This window comes from Sturnira hondurensis, unplaced genomic scaffold (genome assembly GCF_014824575.4).
Source record: "Sturnira hondurensis isolate 20B ecotype Veracruz unplaced genomic scaffold, ASM1482457v3 Scaffold0006437, whole genome shotgun sequence".
Lineage (NCBI taxonomy): Eukaryota > Metazoa > Chordata > Mammalia > Chiroptera > Phyllostomidae > Sturnira > Sturnira hondurensis.
The window spans coordinates 3,476,045-3,498,870 of NW_028079068.1; the positions used below are offsets into that span (position 1 = coordinate 3,476,045).

General features: G+C 42.5%; 1 protein-coding gene across 5 annotated transcripts in view; it reads left to right on the plus strand.

Moving 5' to 3' along the window:
• LOC118989104 (diacylglycerol kinase iota) overlaps nt 1-22,826 on the plus strand; it is a 315,926-nt gene that overhangs the window by 210,100 nt on the left and 83,000 nt on the right. For all 5 annotated transcript variants that reach the window (XM_037049123.1, XM_037049127.1, XM_037049124.1 and 2 more), the window contains exons 22-23: nt 20,013-20,092; nt 22,380-22,424. In XM_037049123.1, the coding sequence (XP_036905018.1) occupies nt 20,013-20,092; nt 22,380-22,424 (125 nt within the window). The remainder of the gene's footprint in view (nt 1-20,012; nt 20,093-22,379; nt 22,425-22,826) is intronic.

Genomic DNA, 22,826 nt, shown 5'->3' on the forward strand with positions numbered 1-22,826 from the left:
CCAGGAGACAGGAGCGATGCCCTTGAGCAGGTGGAGGCCGTGTCTGTGCCCAGTGGAAGGCGGGGCGGGGGCCCTGGAGTACAGGGAGGGGAGGGGAGGCAAAGGAGCAGGGACAGAGGTGGGAGGTGGGAGGATTTGGGACTAGCAAGGAGCAGAGTTCTATTCTTAGTACTCCATGAGATAGGAAGAAACAGTAGGAAGGGAGGGTACGGGTGTTCGGGAAACGAGGAGAATGTTTGAAAGTCCGTGTAAGAGCCAGACAGCGAGTGGCCACATATAAAGAACTTCGGAGCAGCACCGTAGATGGGAATTGCCGAACTCATTAGCTTTCCTGAGCACATAGACTGCATCTGCAGCTCCCAGGGGTCTTGACTTATAAACAAGAACACTGCTGTCGTTTGACTTCAAGGGTTCGAACACCAGGGAAGTAGTAGGCTGAAAGGTGATCTTATATTTAGCATAAATATCTGTGTCATCGAATTCTGTTTCTGATCCAAAGACCTGCTTTGTTTATAAGAAAATAAGAAGGGCTTTCAGAGTTCTGCTCTGTTAGCTGCTAATGTTAGGCCAAGGATGTGAGCCTGAAGTGTTGATCATGGAATTCGAACATTTGATTGTTAAAATGTGTCCTTGGTAATGAGAACACTCAATTGTAGGGATATCCTTAAGTCTCTTCCCAAAATTGTTCCTTTTCCTTGGTTTATTCTATGCACACACACACACACACACACACACACAATAATGACCAATTCCCAGTGCTCATGGATGATATGCCAGCCTCGTCCATTTTGTTGTGACCTTCCCAGGCTGACAGTCCTGGGAAATCAGTCACAGAGTAGTTAGGTTTCTCTTTAAAGACTTTCTCCTAAGCGCCTGTATGAAAGTGTGTGTAACATTTTGATTCATCACATTCATGTGAGAGTGGGTGGGGTCAGCCACTGCGGCGTCATATTTAATCAATAACTAAACCGGGTGTTTGCATAGTACTTCCGGGTCAGAGAAGGCTTTTGGACGCGCCATCGGCACGCTGTACCACAGGAACACTTAGGTGGTTGCACACGGGGTCCTACAGCTGTGATGGGATTTTAGTAAGAATGTGCATACTCTCTCTCCTAATCCAGAACACTTTCTAGTAACTCATCTTTATTTTCTGTAAAGATACAGCTCTGCACCTGTCGAAATGTGTTTTTCAAAAGAACGTGGGATCGTAGTTCTAGTTATTGGTTGGGTTTCCTGGGAAACAGACTCTGGTACTTTGGAGTTCTACCTGTAAGAGGTTTATTGGGCATTCTCCAAGGGGAGGCAACAGCTGTGAGGAGGGAGAAGATGGGCATTGGGCAGAGGGAGAAGCCGAGCTGTGGTGCAGTTGCAACAGGGGACGCCCGCAGGGCCATTTGGATCTGGGATGGCCGGTTAGAGTTCCCCAGGTGAGGCAAGGGGTATTGGATGCAGGGTGGGCTGTCCCCTGGGAGGGAGACACCGAGTGGGAAAGCTTCGTTTCCAGAGAGGAAAGCTGTGTGAGCTACCAGCAGAGCCAGCATGGCCAGTGGCTGAGGGGACAAGTGTCTCAGTGCCATCATGGATCTGGGTAGGTCACTTTGGTGCCCTAAACCATCTTGTCTGTGTAAACCAGCACCTGGCAGTTTAAGGCCAGAAAAGAGCCCCACGCACACCAACATCCCTGCGTCCTTTCATCCACTTCATTCANTTATAGGGATATCCTTAAGTCTCTTCCCAAAATTGTTCCTTTTCCTTGGTTTATTCTATGCACACACACACACACACACACAATAATGACCAATTCCCAGTGCTCATGGATGATATACCAGCCTCGTCCATTTTGTTGTGACCTTCCCAGGCTGACAGTCCTGGGAAATCAGTCACAAAGTAGTTAGGTTTCTCTTTAAAGACTTTCTCCCAAGCGCCTGTATGAAAGTGTTCCATTTTGATTCATCGCGTTCCTGTGGGAGTGGGTGGGGTCAGCCACTGCGGCGTCATATTTAGTCAATAACTAAACTGGGTGTTTGCATAGTACTTCCGGGTCAGAGAAGGGTTTTGGACTCGCCATCGGCACACTGTACCACAGGAACACTTAGGTGGTTGCACACGGGGTCTTACAGCTGTGATGGGATTTTAGTAAGAATGTGCATACTCTCTCTCCTAATCCAGAACACTTTCTAGTAACTCATCCTTATTTTCTGTAAAGATACAGCTCTGCACCTGTCGAAATGTGTTTTTCAAAAGAATGTGGGATCGTAGTTCTAGTTATTGGTTGGGTTTCCTGGGAAACAGACTCTGGTACTTTGGAGTTCTACCTGTAAGAGGTTTATTGGGCATTCTCCAAGGGGAGGCAACAGCTGTGAGGAGGGAGAAGATGGGCATTGGGCAGAGGGAGAAGCCGAGCTGTGGTGCAGTTGCAACAGGGGACGCCCGCAGGGCCATTTGGATCTGGGATGGCCGGTTAGAGTTCCCCAGGTGAGGCAAGGGGTATTGGATGCAGGGTGGGCTGTCCCCTGGGAGGGAGACACCGAGTGGGAAAGCTTCGTTTCCAGAGAGGAAAGCTGTGTGAGCTACCAGCAGAGCCAGCATGGCCAGTGGCTGAGGGGACAAGTGTCTCAGTGCCATCATGGATCTGGGTAGGTCACTTTGGTGCCCTAAACCATCTTGTCTGTGTAAACCAGCACCTGGCAGTTTAAGGCCAGAAAAGAGCCCCACGCACACCAACATCCCTGAGTCCTTTCATCCACTTCATTCATGACTGAACACCTACTGTGTGCCCAGCTCTGTTCTAGGTCCTGGGGCTTAGACTCCCCGGATCGCTAGCCTCCAACTTTCTCTCTGTATCTTTTGGCCTGGTCTCCCTACTATTCCACATTCAGGAAATTGGAGTATAAGTTCATTACTTTCTTCAGATGTGTCAGAATTTGCTAAGTAAAATAAAACCTAAAATGTGAACGCTGACCTTTTCTTAAAAGTTCTTTTTGGCACGGACTCTTGTCAAGCCAAACATTCTCCAGAATATGAGCAATCACAGTTGGAACCCTAAACGCAAAGTGATCTAAATTTCAGGATCTTTCTAATCTGACACTGTAGTGAGAGATCAGGACAGATCCTCAACAAGATGGACATTTCTATATATTCTCTCCACTTACTGGTAACAACATTAAACTGAATGGACCCAAGGATAGAAACAGATCCAAGGACTGAAAATCACCTCTTTGCATATTGACTCAGAAGCATAGTTTTCGGTGCTAGTTTCTTGGGTACAAGCTGCGGGCCTTTCATAGTTGATGCTGGTGGAAAGGGCAATCTTTCTTAACACTTAGTAGGTTTCCTGAGCCACTGAGTCACCACCTCTCTCCTGGAGTCACTGATAAGCAGAATTCGAGTGTTCGCTAGGTTGTCAGATGCTAGGGAGGTGTTTGCTTAAACCTGCCGTGTCCCCATCACTCTGGGGCAGCTGTCTGTGCGTAATTTGTTTACTCCTTTTGTTTCCAGAAAAAGACCTAGGCTTCTTCAGCAGATTTTAGGAAATCTTTCTGTCATTAATTCTCAGCGTGTATCCAATCAACTCAGAAAGTCAGAGCTGCATGACTAATGTGTCCCCAGCATCTCACTCTTGGTGACCTTGCCCATCACCGTGAATATGATGGACAGTGCAGTTTTAAATTCATGCAAGAGGTTTGAACCAGTGTCTCTAACCATCCTTCGGAGCATGAACTAAGCTTTGGGTACAGTCACACGTCTTTGCTTTTAGTTGCTTAATGTTTCATTTGACTCTCACCTTTGTTGAATGTTTGGCTGGCCAGGCCGTGTAGCCAAGAGTCCAGTGTCACGGACATGTATTCGTTGCTATTTCCCCCACTGAATACTAGAGAAATGGCAGTAAGTTGTCGGTGGTGGTTCTACCCTATATCTAGGATTATGTAAAAAGTACCTTCCTGATAAATGTACTTGAAAAAAATGATACTGTTTTCTGACACCCATTGTCAAGTACACTCTAGAACCTCACAGTCAAAAGCTTCTATCACATTTAACACTGACAATGAACTCCAAGGGATTTTATAAGTCATTTCATTGCACTAGAATTTCATTACATGTGACATTAGGAATCCACATTGGAATGGAAACTGGTCCAACAAAAATAGAAATTTGGCCCTGGCCGGGTGGCTCAGTTGGTTGGAGCATCATCCCATACACCAAAAGGTTGCAGGTTTGATTCCTGGTCAGGGCACATTCCTAGGTTAGGGGTTCTAACCCTGGTCAAGGCATGTAGAGGTGGCAACTGATTCATGTTTCTCTCTCTCTCCCCACCCTCTCCTCTCTCTCTCTCTCAAATCAATAAATGTATCCTCAGGTGAGAATAAAATTTTTTTAAATAAAAGTTTTCTCCATTGTTAGTAACTTTTTATATTTATTTGGAAGATGTTGACATATCATAGAACTATTTGCCCTGGACCTTTGCCATTGGCTTCTGTTATCTCTTAGAAGAGAGGGTGGGGCCTTTGCCCATACTTGCCTCTGGTTAATCACCAGTAATGCACGAATTGATTAGAAGTATGAAGAAGACTCCTGCTAGTTTAACCATATCAGCCATGATTGTGTTGCCTTCTCCATCGGACTCCTTGTGTCTTAGTTCAGAAGCCTGCATTAATGTGGTGGTTTTTCCTGGCGTTTTCTTCCTCGCTTCTGCTGTCCTGCTTCGAGCTGTCTGCGGGCCGACGATTGGAAAGAGCAAAACAACAGGCTCTGGAACTGCTTCTTAGTTCCCGCCGCGTGGCCGTCTGGGGGGTGTCCGCCTCTTTCCTCTTCTTTCCTCTCTCTGCTCTTCTTGGTTCTCCAGGCTTGACCAGAGTCTTCCCCGACTCTGCCTGCAACAGCATTCCAACGTTCCAATGCAGAAACCCCTTTCTGATGGTTTAGGAGTCATCAACTGTCTTTTAGGCATTTGTAAGTGGTCTTCGCCATCCGTTGTACAAGGGCCACCTACTTTTACGTTATTTTCATAACCTGGCATTCCCTCTCCCTCCCTCGCTCCATCTCTTTCTCTCTCTCTTTCTCTCTCCTTCCCTCTCCTCCTCTTCCTCCTCCTCCTTCTTTGTTTTTCTATACTCTCTCTAGGTTACCTGGCCTCAGTTCATGGTGGTATGAAGCAAGTTAGAAAAAGGTGGTAACTCTAAACAACTTTGAGTCACCCGCATACCTTTCCCTTCTCGCTGTCCAGCTGTCCATAGAGCTGATTCTTTGACTTCCTATCTCTCGGATGAGTCTCTCTCTTCTTAGCTTTACTCTCGCGTCTGCATTCCAGACTTCACTGTTACTCGTGTCACTTACTAACCTTCCTGCCACTCAGCGTGTCTTCTATCAATTCGTCATCCACACCTCTGCCAACAGTTTGCCTAACATGGTGTCATGGAAGAATCGCACTGGCAATTTAACAGTCAAGGAAAACTTTCAAGGCTATTGCAATAGTCAGGAGAAAGTGATCCCAACCGTGTTATAAAAATAGATGGGAGATTTTTTTAAGCACTGGGATGAGCTAGTAGAAAAAAATGTAAAAGACATTAGTGGGGAGGTTAGTCAATGCAGGCAGGTTATCAGTGTTTGCTAATTGTCACCTGTGGGCAACAATTAGGTTCCTAGCCGTCCCTGGAGACCCCAAGCTAGGAGCACCACCTTCCCCAAATGATTCCATTTCAATGGGACAGCCCCCAGGTGCTTGAGAGAGATTGGGGGGCGGGGAGAACTGGCAAGAGAAGAGTTACATCTCAAAGGGGGTGGAGAAATGATTTGTAATTAAAGGTCTTCTTTGTAAAGAGAGTCCTATAGAAAAGGGAGAAACCTATCTACAGTTTAGTGATGCCGAGGGGAACGTAGAGGTCTCCTTGGTCAGTGTAAGTCTGAAACCTTCATTTTCTGTCAAGAACTCCTTAGCCTTAAAAAAGTAAATAAACCCTCTGGCCTGGCTCACTCCCTTGGACCCTTCAACTCCACATCTTCCTAAGTTCTCCACCTTTGCTTCTGTTCATGCCTTGATTTCTTAGCCTCTGAGGATGGTGTAAGACTGAGAGAATGCCCTGTGTCTGAAAAACTCCTGTCTCTCTTGTCAAACTGCCTTCTTTTGTTCACTTGCAATGTAGCCTCTCGTGGGGGTCTGCCCTGTCCTGGGAAAGGCGCCGGTCCCTTGGCTTCTGAACACACTGGTTCTCAGCTGTCAGGATTCCCGTCACATAATCAGTAGAGTGATTTTATGTCACTCCGTGCTTTGCAGTCTGGGGCACCTTGAAGGCAGGTACTGTGTCTTACTCAGTGTCACATGCCCGACCCCTAGATGAGAGATGTCCCTGCGCAAGCAGACAATCCTTAAACTTGTGCTGAATGATTAAGTTGGTGACTTGTGGGCCTGAAAAAACAGTTTGGCTCGATTCCCTGTACATATGATACACATTTGCACAATTAAGTGAAAATGAACGCCAGGAGTTATTATTTAAGATCGCAAGTGCCGAAGAATTTAAGAGGATTAGAGAAAAAAAGAAGTGAGTTGCATGTCCCTTGGGTTGCCTTCTCAGGTAGTATATTATCAAGATAAAAAGGAGAATTTGATGTGTAGCTCGAAACCAAGATTTGTAGAGAACCTTCTAGTTTCTGGAAAGCATGCCTTCAAAGTATTGTCTTCACAGAGAGCACAGCGAACACCATGCAGCTACTTTTATCTTATGGGTGACATTTTGAGTTAACTTTAGAAAGGACTTACCTCAGGCCATGGAGTTAGAGCTCTGGGATCATTTTAAATGACAAGAGCCAGAGGTCGTGAAACCTCTGAAGGACCCCAGGCATGCCACGGTGAGGGGGGAGGTACAAAGTTCTTAGGGTGTTGACGTTTTCTTCTGAATGCTAATGCGCCCATCAGTTCCCCCTGTTCCAGGTGAGCAGTGGGCAGTGACTGATGACAGGGCTGTCCCAAAGTGGGTTGTGGCACACGGAAGGGAAATTAGGATAGAAATACTGCTGACTCATTCTGTTTAATCATCATGTTAGAATTTTACTTCTTTGGGACTCAGACACATTTGGAACTAATGATGAGGTGAAGTGAAAAAAATCCTACTCGTCCCCTGTCGTTTACCTTTAGGGCCTTCGCTCTCTAGTCCCCTGCCTTCCCCTCTTGATTTGATTTCCATCCCTTGTTCATTAATTACCCTGTTGACTTCCTGAAGGTGCTAACACCACGGCTAAGAAAATAGGTAACATATGCTTTGCGTTTGTCTGGATTCTCTGGTGTCAGCCAAGTGTCTATAGGGAAAATCAGAACAGTTTCGTTTCTCTTGCTTTTTTATTTTTTTTCATTAATAAACTTTATTTTTAGAGCAGTTTTGGGTTTACAGAAAATTGAAGTTGGAAAGTACAGAGAGTTCCTCATATCCCCCCAAACTGCTCAGCACCTCAATTTCCCCCATGACTAACATCTTCCCCTGTGATGAATGCCACCGACACTAAGTGGTATTAGTATTGTATATTTGTTATACTCGAGGGGCCAATACAATACATTATTATCAACTGGAGCCATACTTGACATTTGGATTTACAGTTGTATTCTACTACTGTATGGGTTTTCACAGACCTCTGACTAGCGTTCAATATGACAGCATCACACAGAATAATTTGACTACCCTCAGTGCTCCTAGGGCTCCACCTGTTAATTCCTGTCTTTTTTGTAACCCCTGGCAACCAATGATTCTTTTACTGTCTCCATAATTCTGCCTTTTCCAGAATGCCGTATAGTTGGAATCACGCAGTATGTGGCCACACCAGATTGGCTTCTTTCACTTAGCAATATGCATTTGCGATTCTTCCATTGCCTTTCGTGGCTTGAAAACTTGGTTCTCTTTGTTGCTGAGTAATATTTCCTTGCACGATGACCAGATTGTGTATCCACTCGCCTATTGAAGGACAGCTTGATTACTTTCCAGTTTTGACAATTATGAGTAAGCATGCTGTAAAGTTTCACATGCAAATTTTAGTGGGTGCTCAGGTTTCAGCTCTGGGCAGATAGATACCAAGAGTGGAATTGCTGGATGATGTGGTAAGAGGTTTTCTTGTTTGTTTCATTTTGTTCCTTTTTGTTTTGTTTTACTTTTGGAAGAGACTGACAAGCTGTTTTCCAAAGAGGAGGTCCCCTTTTATGTTCCCACCAGCAGTGAACAAGAGCTCCTTCTCCACCCCCCATTTTCCCCATTGATGTTGTCAGGTTTTTCCGTCTGAGCTGTTCTAATAGGTGTGTGATGGCCTGTTGGTTTAATTTGTAATTCCCTGATGACATATGATATTACCAGCCACCTGACATCTCCTTTGGTGAGATGCCCAGATCTCTGGCCCACTTTTTAATCGACTCTCTTATTTTTCAGTTTTAAGATTCTTTGTAGATTTTGAATATCAGTCTTATGTCACGTGTGTTTTACAAAGATTTTCCCCCCAGTCTGTTGTCTTTTCATTTTCTCAACAGTGTATTTTACAGAGCAGAAGTTTAAATTTAATGCAGTCTGACTTGCTAATTTTTTTTCCTTTCATGGTCCACGCTTTTGGTGTTGTATCTAAAATGTCATCACCAAACCAGAGATTACTTCGCTTTCCTCTTATGTTATTTTGTAGGCAGCAATTTCTTTTTCAGACTATTGGTTTCATGAGACTGCATATAGATTGGTGAAAAAATCAGTACTTGACATAAACTGAATTGATTATGTCAATAAATCTAAAATTAATGCTGAAGGAAATGTCAAGTTTTTAAAAATATATCTCCGAATATTAGCATAAATGCATTCGTTCTGAAATTATCTATATTTTTGATGGTTTACCTTATTGATTCAGGTACTTTCCTGTTTCATGAATTCTAACTCTGTGATCATATTTATTTTATTTTTTCCAGAAAGTGGCAGCCTTTTTTATTTAGCCTCAGCAGAGTCTCTGCAATTCTAGTAATTTTATGTTTATATTAGAGCTTAAAACCCAATCTTTGCCAACCCTGCAGTTCTGAGGAGCTTTCCTTTAAGGTCTCATACCTTCTTTTCATGATCCCTTTGAAGACAGTTCTGTTTGTGACTTGAACAGGTAAACAGCCCCATTTAGCTACAATTCTCTTTTAACAGAAATTGCACTGTAATTGCTCATGTGTCACAAATTAAATCCGTTCTATTTCTTTTGTTAATGCTGAGCTTTCAGCCCTTTCTTTCCCCAGTAACACCTTGCTGAATACACATCACAGTGTCTTGCAGGGATAGAGTTAGCTGCTGTGCTTTTTTCTCTTCTTCTAAATCCTGTTAACAGTTCCATGTGGATTGGGTGTCAAAGGTGGCTCTTTCTTGCCTTGGCTCTTCTCTTTGCTGGATCATAAAGCAGCCAGCTGTGATTCCTCTCTCCTTGCAGGTTTGGTTGAGTCTTTTACTGCAGGCTTTGGTTTAGCTGCCTGGATGGGACCCATTATCTGCTGTAAAAGTCTCCACATTGAGGCTACTGAAATTGGTTTGAGGCTTCATGAATGACCAGTATATATTTANAATGCTGAGCTTTCAGCCCTTTCTTTCCCCAGTAACACCTTGCTGAATACACATCACAGTGTCTTGCAGGGATAGAGTTAGCTGCTGTGCGTTTTTCTCTTCTTCTAAATCCTGTTAACAGTTCCATGCGGATTGGGTGTCAAAGGTGGCTCTTTCTTGCCTTGGCTCTTCGTCTTTGCTGGATCATAAAGCAGCCAGCTGTGATTCCTCTCTCCTTGTAGGTTTGGTTGAGTCTTTTATTGCAGGCTTTGGTTTAGCTCCTGCCTGGATGGGACCCATTATCTGCTGTAAAAGTCTCCACATTGAGGCTACTGAAATTGGTTTGAGGCTTCATGAATGACCAGTATATATTTAGAATAGCATTAGGGAAAATTGATTCATTTAACAAGGCTTACAGGGATGAATATAGGGTGGATTTGCAGATACTATGTGCTTTACTGGCACTGACTTATTTAATCTTCACTAGCACCCAGACAGGTAGGTACTGTTGAAAAAACAAAATTCAGCTGAGTAAATTTGAAGATCTAAGTGGCTTTATTTAACAATTTGTGAATTAAACAGCATCCTGTGTAGCAAATAGGAACTCTGAGGAGCTGTATGGAATGGAAGGCTTTTTATAGTCAGAAAGAGGGTAGGCAAGGGGGTTATTATCCACTAGCAAATTGTTTCAGGCAAGGTCACCTTCCTTTAGGGAAATTTGGGTAGGGATCTGTCTAGCAGATTACCTCACTAGTGTTGACCAGATAATTTCAGTTTGACTGGTTGAAGGTTACATTCCTGCGAGAGACTGAAACTGAAATTAGGTTAGGTATTTGGTCTTGGTTTGCTGATGTGGGGCTTAGCACAAGTGACTCCATTCTGGGTCTTTTTTTCCTTCCTTCCTTCCTTCCTTCTGTTTTTTCTTTCTTTCTTTTACTAGTACCATGATTTTTCTCTTTACATGAACTCTTCACATACTATATTGCAAAAGAATCAAGGGCAAGATAAGCTCATTGGGTAATCAAAAGTATCTGTAACTCTAATTTTCCTGAATGTCGATGTTAACCAAGGATAATTAAACATTAAAATGAGCTATGAAAACACCTATTATAGCAAAACCTATTAATTCATAATGTCAAATGTTAACCATATTTGAAATTAATATTTAATAACACTATCAAAAAATCCAGGGGAAACCCTTTTGAATACTTTGAACACCTTTGTAAAGAACTTTTCCCACCTCTGGTGAGAGTGCAGCTTTTCTGTTCACGTGACCTTGTTAATCCGCTCTTCAGTCCGGTGCTGGACATTCTAACGCAAAGATTTTAATAGCACACGAAGTCATGGGACTTTTCCAAAAACAATTCTGATTGAAGTTTGATGGACTCCTGTTATTTCTGCTGTCTCTATAATGCTTAACACCCTGCTCACAACTTTATAGTTGCATTTCTTTGTAAAGTAGGGCCACAGTCAGTTTACTTCTGTGACCCCTCAGTTAAAGGCAAGGTTCGGACAAGCCTGTCAACAGCTTCGATACGCTTGAGTCACAGTCTATCAAACTCTCGAACTTGGCCTGTTGCCTTTCTTTAAATGTGCTTCCATTCCTGCCACGTGTGTTTATGAAACTACGTTTGGCCTGACCCAGTGTTTCTGAGTCCCACAGTCCTGCTCCACTGCCTGACATTCTTCACCGTAGCTCTGCATCCGCTGGTCACGTCTTTCCCCAGCTTTTGTGTAGCTTTAAGTAGAGGACTTGGGATTCCATCCGCACTCCTTGGTCAGCCTGTCTGGTTTCTGGTTTCGCGTCCCTGGGCCCAGTGTTGAAAGCTGGGAGGGATGTCTCCTGCTTTGCAGCCCACACTTGATGGGAAAAGTAGGAAGAGTGTAGCATGTGGGGCCTTGAGAGAAAGAAACCTGGAGTGAAATCGTGAGGTCATGTTACCGAATCTTTCTGAGGCTCCATGCACTTGTTTTTTAAAAACTAGGAAGAATGATACCTCATAGGTTTGGGGTGAAGAGGAAGTAAGACAATAATAAACTGGGTCGTTTATGTTCATGTAAATTAGTTTCACCTCCTCTTTCCTCTCCAGCTTGGCCTCTCTCCTCTTCCCCTTTCCTTTTTCTTTCTTCAGATCATATAGTCGTTATAATCCTTTTCCTGTTCAACCAGATGGATTTCACCCGGGCCTAAATGGGTCCTGTTGCTTCACATGTCTCCAGTGGAGACCCGTGTAACATGACCAAAGATTGGGTGTCTTTAACTATAAAATGGGTTGGACCCCGCCCCCTGAGTATGTGCATAGAAAAGGTCTGTCCTGTTCCGCCACAGGTGCTTTCTCAGGGCGGGGGGGCATATTCACTCAGGTAAGAACCCAAACAGTTCCAGCCCCCCTGCTTCACCTCCCACTGCCCCTTCTCTGGACCACCAGGCTCAGGCTCGGAGCCAGGCTGAGTGCCAGCAGCAAAGAGTTTGGTATCTGGGAATTCACAAAGTCTAGGTGTTTTATTTGCCTGGGAGCCCCTCCCATTGCGAAGGCACTGGCCTCAGCCCCACCCCGGCACGCCTTTACAGCTGCTGTCCCAGAGTGGGGTCTGCTCCTGAGACCCCCGGGGGAGGGGGGGCTCCCATCCAGGCTGGTCCACAAGGGCCTCTTGTTTTCCTTCAGTCAAACAGTTCACTCACTTGAGGAGATTATTTCATTGTCTTTTGCATCATACCTCCAACTCTTTGTTAAAACATTGTTCAAAGCCCTGGCTGGTGTCGCTCAGTGGATTGAGCGTGGGCCTGCAAACCACATGATTGCGGTTCGATTCCCAGTCAGGGCACATGCCTGGGTTGCAGGCCAGTTCCCAGCGGGGGACTCACAAGAGGCAACCATACATTGATATTTCTCTCCCTCTCTCCTTCCCTTCCCCTCTAAAGATAAATAAACAAAATCTTTAAAAAAATAAAAAACCATTGTTCAATGTTTCTGTGAAACCTCTAGACAATTTCAATTTAATAGCTTTTGAAAGCTTGGATTTTTAAAGTCTTGGGCAATTGAAACCCATCTATGGGGTACGTAAGCTTGGTTTTCCCGGACTCTGCTTATTGTTGTGGTGGAATAAGTATTTTAAAAACCAGGTTTTCCTTTAGTGCCTATGCACTTCAGAAGTTTTTACAGATAAAAGAATATACTTGTGGAGTGGGTGCTAGAAGATTTTGCATTTGTTGAAATGCACAGTGTTCATCGGTGCACTATTTGGCATAAGTTTGCATAATGAGTTCAAGTAGCCCCAACTTCAAGCATACAAGACGAAATCAATTAGTATGACCCCTTGGTATTTTATTTCACACATGAAAGCCAGAGTATGCACGCATGAAATATAGAATGCATTTTTGAAACAATGAACTTAATCACATTCTGAATTATGAGGCATTTATACAAACAGAAAATAGGGAAAGGGGGTTGGTTATTGGAGGAAGGGGTCGAGCTGAGCGGGGAGCCAGGGCAAAGCTCATGTTTTGGCTGGGAAGAAGTAATTGGCAGTATCATTTTATTAAGGCTAAGGATCACCAGTTAATTCCATCGTGTCTTGCATATTTCTGTACCTAAATTTATCGAAGTTTCGTCATTGTCTTAGTCAGCTTGGGTTGCCATAACAAAATACCATTGCCTGGGTGGCTCAAACAACAGAAATGTATTTTCTCACAGTTTCAGAGGCTGGACAGCCCCTGGCTAAGGTGCTGGCTGATTTGGTTTCTGGCGAAAAGTCTCTTTCTTGTTTTTAGGTGGCAGCCTGCATGCTGTGCCCTCCAATGGTGGACGGAGGGGAAGATAGAAAGAGTGCCTACAGGCGGCAAACTCTGTGGTATCTCTTCCATTAAGGGCGCTAATCTCATCAGGAGGGCCCCGCCCCCGTGAGCTCATCTAACCCAAATTTCCCGCCAAAGGTGGCACCTGCAACTACCATTACTTCGGGGTCAGGGCATCAACATGTGATTTGGAAAGCACAAAAATATTCTGTCTGTGACCATTATGTTAGCCCAAATGTCAAACATGTTAAAACTTAAGTTCTCCCTATAGAGTTCATCGATCGTTACTAGTTTATACTCAAGAGTCAAGAAGCATCGGAGAATATGTTTTGATAGAATGAAGGACAGAGAAGTGAATAAGAAAGCTAGGATAAGAAAGGCAGGGTATAGAGTAGGGGAAAGAAATTTGTCCTCCATCAGCCAAGGAATACAATTGCTAGAAATTATGAAGCCCATTTAATACAACCAAGTGGGAGCAAAGAGAAAAGCAGTTTTTATTTTTTGGATCTATGTTCTACTCTGGAAACGTTAAACTGGTGGTTTTGACATACATAGAATCTGGTTCTAAAGAAATTCACGTTCTTGGTTCCTTGCCCAGAGACCAAAACTGTAACGCTCACTCACCGCATATGGTTATTGAAAAGTTTAACTTCATTAACATGAAAGAAGTTGAAATCTTTGCTTCCTGAGTCATCCTGGCTACACTTCAGTTACTCAGTGTGACATGTGGCTAATGGCCCACCACACTAGACAGCACTGCTCTGGAGGCCTCCGAGGCCAAATTCAGGACGATCGTCCTGCTGCTCGTTGCGCAAGGACACGCTGAGCCGTGAGGCTATGACTGATTAATGTGCCTGGTGCCCACGGTTGGGAATGGATGGCAGCAGCAGGTGTCATTTGGAGGGTTTTGATTACTTCTCTGCTTCCCTTCCCCCTTTCCCTATTCGAAACTGGTTTGTACTTTTTTTTTTAACTCTCTTGAAAATGTGCAATGAACTTTGGTACCACTGCCATCGGAATCAGTTGTCATAGACAGCTTGTATTACCTATTTTCAATTCTGAAATCTTTATCTATCTATCTATTTATCTATCTGTCTATTTATCCATCCATCCCTTCATCCAGCCATCCATCTACCCATGCATGCATCCACATATACAAATACTTGTTCAGCTCATTATATTGTTTATTCATATACACACACATCTACATATGTCCATGTATATGTATACTAGCCACCCATGTTAAGAAACAGAATAAGTACTTCCCCCCACCCCTCTCCTACCAAGACAACCAGTATACTTATTTTTGTGTTTGCCTGTTCTCTTGGTAGATACGTATTTGCTAACAATGTAAGAATCTCTAACCCAGATAGCGAGTGGTATTGAAAGAGGTTTAGCAATCCTTCCCTGTGTAGAGAACAGATGATGCTTTTGTTTTTAGATGAAGGCCCCCTAGGGAACTGAGAAGAATCTCAATCTTTACCTGGCTTCAGCTTCCCTGAGAGCACATGCAAGTCCATTCTAAGAGGATTAACAGGCAGTGTCATGATTGAATTCTGGGAAGCATTGGGAAGGTGTAAGTGGGTTCTAACTGTCAAGTGGAAATACTGTTAGAGAGCATGGACTCTGAATTCTGCCTCACCTTCGCCTAACTCTTGCTCTCAAGAACGGGTTAAGGCGGAGCACCTCTCTGGGTGATACAGTGCTGTTATATATGTAAGAAACTGGTTCAGATTTGCCTGGGCCTTCTATCCTTGGGCTAAAAAATAACTCTCCAGGGATTACGAGACTCTAACATCCGTCTCTTGAGTCACAGTGCTCCGGTATGTATTGTTTGGTAGCCCAATACATCTCCAACCTAGGATCTTCTAGCCCCATCCCCTTGGGGGTTTCCTTTGTCACTCGGTGACTTTTCTGCGCCACTTTGTCATTGATTCTCATTTGTTATTTCCCATGCATTCCTCCTTCTTGCTCCAAACTCAGCTTTTGGGGGGGAAAATACCGCAGTAGCTTGTTGAGAATGGATGTGTCCTCTAGTCCGTCCTTGAACTTGTTAGTTTGGATTATGTGTCAGAGTCTTAGGTTTCCGAAGGCAGGGTTCCATTGCCTCCCTGGGAGTTTAGTCACCATTGAGAACCCCTAATCCTTTGTGTACCGTCCTTGGTGTTCTTAAATTTCAAAATAAAACATCGTATATATATATATATATATATATATATATATATATATAATTATATATATATGTATATATATTTTTATTACAGTTGTTCTATTCCCCCCTTCATTCCCCTCCACCTGCACACCCCCTCCCCACCATTCTCCCCCCCCCCTTAGTTTATAACCACATGTCTCAAGTTCTTTANATCTTTCTATATTTCCCCCACTATTCTTGCCCTCCCCCCCCCTATCTATTTTCTACCTACTGTCAAATAAAACATCTTGTTGTTGCCCTGGGCCCTTGTTGGGCCCTATCAATTTGGAAACTAATATTCTTCAGTTCTAAGACATAATTTTTATTCTTTCCTTTTATTCTAAGACATCTTTCTGATAATTGCTCTTCTGTATTTCCTCTGTTTTTTAGAATACCTAGTATTTAAATGTTGGATCACCTGGACCAGTTTTTACATTTTTCCTAGCTTTTCTTTCCTGTTTTATGCCTCTTTTCATTTTTCCTCTGCTTGTGTGAAGGTTACCTGAACTTCATCTTCTAACCTTTCTATTAAACTCTATTCTATCCAATTTTTTTCCAAGGATTTTTTTGGGTCTGTACCTGGTGCTCTTCCTTCTACTTCACATTTTTTATATTTTAAAAATATAGTAATGTATATATTTAATGGAATAATATTTTCTCTGGCCACCAGCTTTTGGAGAGCCCAGTGATGGGAGAAAGCTGGGAATCTATACGTTTCGCAGAAGGTCAGTTAATCCCCATTTTCTATAAAGTAACTGCACCTGCAAGACTGCATCGTGGTACCCAGTGACCCAACATCCCGTGGTCCTTACTCTGGCTGCCCCTTTATCCCCAGTTCCTGAGGCACCTGTGCTGCCATTTTGCAAGTCTTCGGTGGGTTTCATGGTATAAATTGTATTGGTTCTCAACCGTTCCCTTCCATGGTTCAGAATTTAACTCCATCTATCGGGACTCTAGGTCAAGTTTTCATCTACATCATTTGTTACTAGTTTCTCCTCTTTTTTATTGGTTTACCTCTTTTAAAATCCATTGACTATAATTTAGGAGCATTTCCGATGAGAGAGAAGTATGTGTTAAATCTGTCCCCTTTCTCTAGAAACCAGCTCGTTCTTTATTGCTTGTTAGGACTTGTAAATTCCATTTGATCTTGGTGATGAGAGTTTCATTATGTAGGTTGAGCATCAACTGATGCTTATTGGAGTCAAGTGAAAACCTCTAAAGCCAAAATGAGATGAGTCATCAGGAGTCACTCATACGTGGAATCTAATGAACAAACTGAACAAGCAAAATGGAGATAGACTCAGAGGGAGCGGGCTGACGGCTCTGGGGCATGGTGCGAGGGGGTGGAGGGATCAAGCAAAAAAGAATAAGAACTCATCGTGGACACGGACAGCAGTGCGGTGGTTGCTGGGGACAAGGGGGATGGGTGGAGGTGGAAGGAGGGGGATAAATGCTAATGGGAAAAATACAATGAAAAAGGTCAGGGATAGTAAAGCCGACGCTCTGGTGATAAGCACTCTCACTGCCTCTGGTTCAGATGAAGGAAACTTCTGTGAAGTTTGGCAGTCGGTTGTCCGTCATGTAAGAGGAAGGTGGCAAATGTCCACAAGTTTCTCTTTACCAGGAAAAGCACCGAATGGAAGTGTCAAATTACGGTATTTTTATATTACAGTTGTTTTTGCAGAAAAGTAGAAATTACTTTTAAGTATACAGAGATATAACTTATGGAAGTATTACCAGCTAATCCTTATAATATAGATGAACTGATTAATCCTTTTCTCGCTGAAGATGCACAGAGAGAGTCAAGGGAGTGAAGGAGAAGTAACTTCTATGTTTCGGTGATTCATTTCGAAATACAGCGTTGCATTTAATATTTACAAAATCTTAGAAAATGCCTATTCTGAATACCGTAGTCTTCAACTGAAGGATCCGAGGGACTGAGTAACTTGCGAGACTAAATACCTGTTGTGAGTAATTCAAAAGGCCAGATCAGTGCTGGAATTTGAATCCAAGAGAGAATGGTGGTAAACCCTTGGTACCACACACTGGACAAATTGAACAGTAACCATGCTTTGAAGTTGTAGTAGAAGATGCGTTTTTCTTTTTTTTTTTCCATTCCAACTGACAGCTAATAGAAGCATTGCTTCTCTTAATAAGCTTCTTAAAGAACAGGCAAAGTTGCTGAATTTATCCTCCTACTAGAAACAAATGGCACACCTTTGAAAACTTTCTCCCAGCCTTTCCTTCCTGATTCCAGGTCTAGAATATCCATCCACTCTGTAATCGTAGTTTAAAGTCTCTGCTACCTAGTACCTTGAATTTACGACCAGACTAAACTCCAAGCATTGATAATAGAAGGAAATCAGAGGTGTTGACAGGATTCCAGTAATTCTATAAAATGTCTCAATTTAGATAAATAGTTAAATGTTGATTGTATTTTATTATTTCCATTTTCGCATTGGAAATTAAGAGGACATACTACTAAGCAACATTCTAACCTGGGCTCTCATGTTAATTATCTTTTTGTCCTGTTTCCGCAGCCCTTGGCTTACGTTCCAGGTCAACATTCTAGCCTTCCTTGTTCACTCCTCAAATACTAGAAATCCTTATACTTCTCTTACCTCAGTGGATCGCCTTATTTGGGTCTCTTTAGTAGCCTAGCTGAAGATGGTTACTTTCATTGGTACTGTAAGGGATCTCCTTATGGAATTTCCTTTCCATTTCTTTCAAAGATGCATGGGAATTACCGTCCTGAAGACTTTTTTCAGTATCTCTGTTTATATTTTTTTAAAAGAGAAAAAGCATTTTCCAGATTATTATTGCTCAAACATGTGATGGTTGTAGGCTCCCGCGCCTTTTTGCTTACTGGCTAAATGGGCAAAGGCAAGCTCCAGCCCAAACCTTTGCTTTTTTCCTGCCCTGCAGAATTTTCTCAGCCCTCGAATATATACTTTGTCTTTCACTCTGGCACAGGTCCTAAGCCTCTCTTCCTCCCTTTTTTTTTTAAAGCTTTTATTGAATATCTACCACTTCTCCACCAGACATTAGGGCCGTAAAGGCAAACAGGTCTTATTCCTGGTGAATGTAAGCCCTCACTCATCCTCAGGCTCACATAGTTTGAAGATGATGGATGCTTTTGAACTTTATGTGTATAAGACTTTGGGGACTTAACAGAACGGGGGAGGAAGTATCGATCTCTTTAGTGGAAACCAATCTAGAAGGTAATATTGAGAAACAAACGATTTGTTTTTCTCTAGATCATTCTTGTTCCTCTAACCGAAAGAGCTGATGTGGTTTTGTATCTTCAAAAAGCCTAAAATCTGACTTTCAGGCAAGAATCAGTCCCTGACTCCTATAGCTTTCAAATGACTAAGCTTATACACGTACTGTAGCCTACATTACAGTATTCCTATTCCTCTGTTCGTGTGTATGCCTCCTCTGCTGCTTGGTGAGTTCCCTGAGATAGTTCCATGCACTTTAAGTGTATTTTGTTCTCTGTATTATTAACTTTAGAGCATTTTCAGACTCTTTTACTGGTGATTAGGTTTGAAAAATAAATTCAGGGAGTGAAAGTTTTTTTAAAAACCTTTAGCGAATACCACTGTCATATCACCTGCTGGCTGGTCTTTAGCTGGTTAATCCAAGATTTTGAGATTGTGTTCATTAAATCATGGATTTAATCGTGTAATTGTAGTTTTAAAATCAGAAATATGCACATATGCATTTTGAAGTTTGGGGAAGAAGAAACTTTTGTAGTGTATCAGGCATCTTATGGTTATTTCTGAAATAAGAGATTCTGTCCAATAAGACCATTGTGTGGCTTTTGTCATCACCTGAATAGAGTGTTTAAGGCACTTAATGGCTTCGCCTTATTGTTTTTGGCAGCCTTGCTACAACCACGTGTACAGCGACCATCTTTCAAGTCAGTTGGATTTTGAAGCTGTGAACCTTCTAGAAGCTTTTTCCTTCCCCCCCCACCACACCCTCCAGCTCTTTCTTTCTTTCAAGGTTTTGTGCCTATCTACTTCTTATCTAGTTCCGCTGCTGGCCACCAGGTAGCAGTGGTCCCTTGAGCAGTTGGGTCTCTCAGATAGACAGTTGTGGCAAACTGGCAGAATGAAACCCCGTACTGACCGCAAAGGGGTAAGTGTCAGAATCAATATTTTTTCATTCCTCTCTGGTGCATTGGCTCTTTGCAAATGCAGGCGTAAATTATCAATGCTGTGAGCAGCCTGCCGATCCTGCCAATGCAGAGCCACAGAGAGAAGGAAAGGAAGGCTGGCCAGGTGGCAAGGGGCAGTGTGGAGTGCAAGGAAACAGTGACAACTTCAGGAACACAAAGACTGAGTTGAGAAGGGAGGTGTCGGGAGAATTTTGGAGTGAACTATCCAAACGAAAAATATTTTTTGAGATTTTTTTAACCCTCAGAAACACATTTATGCCAATCTAGAAAAATCAAATATTTTATTTTAGCTTTTTCTCTTTTCTTCTCCCTTAGCCATCCCCCTGGGCATTCTCGTTGTGCGTGGGGACTGTGATTTGGAGACTTGCCGTATGTACATAGATCGCCTACAGGAGGTGAGTGTCTATAGCCAATTGCATCCTTTGCTCATTTTTTAATTTTTGTAAGCAATTGCCAACCATCTTTATTTGCTTCGAAAGTGATACATTTCGAGAGGAAATGAAATGTGGCAGCCTTGTCTTTCAATCACACAGCACATCACTCTCTGCCACCCACCACTGGTTTCCCTACTCAGGTGGTGGCAATGAGTAAAGAGCCTTTGGGTTAAGTACAGCGTGATGCCAGTTCTAGTGTGAGCCATAACTGCAGCTTGGAGCTTCTTGTCTTCTTACCAGACTACATGCCTGTAGCTTTTCAGCTCTCCACATTTTCAGAAGGCACTAATAAATAACAAAAGAAAACAGGTGTGGTGTTATTGAATGTTTTGTATCTGGTGTGTATTTCTGTCAGCTAGATTCTTTTTTAAAAAAACGTACATTGCACAGGAAAGAGAAACTTTCTGTATTTCATGGGAACTTGTGTCAGAGCACAAAGGAATAATCTGTTTTTCTCTCAATCTGATTTTACCATAGAGAAAAGAGAGGGGCAGGAATCTCAGACGTGATCTGCCCATGAATTTGAACTGCACCAGCCAAGCCAGGAGATCCAACCCCCTCGTTTCAGGGATCATCAGTTGCTTTTATAAAGTTTTGAGGGTGGGGGGGGGGGTGGTCCCTTTCTTTATTTTACAAATAGAAAAAGCATAAATAGCCAGTTCTTTATCGTTGTNAGTTTTGAGGGTGGGGGGGGGTGGTCCCTTTCTTTATTTTACAAATAGAAAAAGCATAAATAGCCAGTTCTTTATCGTTGTTTACTTGATGAAAAATGTACATTAGAGTCACTTTACTTTGGATCTGGTCTAGGCATTTGTGTTTTTGAAGCTATTGGGTGATTTTGACAAAACGAGTGACTCTTTTGTAGATGACACATCATATATACATCAGCAAATGTCACAAATAAAGCAGATAGGTAGTGTTTAAAATCCTCACCAGTCGTAGCTTAGCTTTGAACATTAGATGTTGACTTCTGTTGAAATATATTTAGGTGGGAGGCATAAAGTGAAAATTATTGACTTTTCAGCATTGTTAACTGCAGATAAGTTATGAATGCAAAATATTTTGGCGTAAATGCTAAATTTTGAATATTGGTATGGGTGAGAGAAGAAAAGTCAACAAGTTTTATCCTCGTGGCTTCATTTGGCTACTTTTACCAAGGATAACTATATCACGCTAAAATTTGTGAACTTTTTAGCATGCGATCCAGGTCAAAATTAATATTTCTAGGGCAGTATTTCTACGGCACTTTTAAAAATAACATTTGTATTTTATTGTGGAACCTCACTCAATCTGCAATGGAAAATTAATTATAATTGCTACCAATATTTTTTTCTGTTAACATTCGGGTAACTGAAGATTTCATAGTAGCAAAACATATAACTGATGAAAACCAACTTATTGACATGCTTATCACACCAATATGCAACTGGAAGTGAGAGTCAAAAAAAAAAGGAAATAGTGAACTCAGTGATGTGAAATTTTAAAACTAACTTGGGCTCAGAGAGGAACTTGACAAATCCTCATGGGAAACAGGTATGAGGACAAAGTTGCCCAGGATTGCTGACATTTGTCAATAGGAGCCCTGTACTTGTTAACGAGGAAGCCTGCAGGACATGACAATACTGACCATTTAGTTATAAAACTTTATAAAAGGGGCCTAGCTCTCAGAATCTGACAGTAAAACCTCATTAATGTCAACCTGGGTAATTTGCCCATTGTGATAAGGCAGAGGCGCCAGGTTATTTACTCTTTGTAGTCCGTGAAAACCGGAGTTTGCCAAGCAACTTATCAGTATGAACACAATTACCAGGACAGTATGCATTTGCTCTAAGATAAATAAATCCTTTCTGAGTGCTTACAGGGACATTGGAAGCTTTCCTCACAAGCCAAAAGATCAGTTACAAATTAAACATGACCCCCCCCCCATTTATTAGAACAAAATTGCCTGTCTTTTACTTTTGTCTTCTTTGTCCTTGAAATTATAATCTATCATTCACCTCTAAACACTATTTAAAATTTATAAGTTTCAATAGCTAAATGGCCTTTCTTCTTTCATTTCAACGTGGTGTGCTGTTATGCTTTTTGGCATTATCTTCTTTGTTTAACCTTGATGAATTTGGGGAGTTAGATACTTTCCAGATGACTTTAATAATAAATTGAGAGTTTAGGGGATAGAGTCTGTTCAAGCTAATCTTACGGTATGGATGAAGCAATATATATATATAACGTTTTTCCATTTTCTCATTAGGACCTGCAGTCAGTTTCTTCTGGCTTCCACAGAGTTCATTACCAGGTAACACATAATTGACTCTCCCTGTTTCTTACCTTGCAGCCAAAAAAAGTTCATCTTTCCATTAGTGTCTCAGTTGGATCAGAGTCCACATTTTCCCTAGAGAAAGAGAGAGACTTTACTCTAAGAACCTAGTGAAGTTGGCATTCTGATTCTTATGCATTTTCGGTGGGGCGGGGGGGGGAGGTTTGGACAGTCCTAGTCTAGCACAAAGTTTGTGGATTTTCTCCCAGATCATCTAGAAAAGACTATATATATAGGGAAGTGGTTTTAGTGCCCAGTGCTAGAAAACTCAACTCAGTCTAACTTGACAGGGCGAGTCTCTTGGTTCTCTTCAGCAAAGAGCTCAGATCAAGGGCGGGTTCTGCTTACCACGGGGCCATGCTTCCTGCTCCGTGTTTCTGC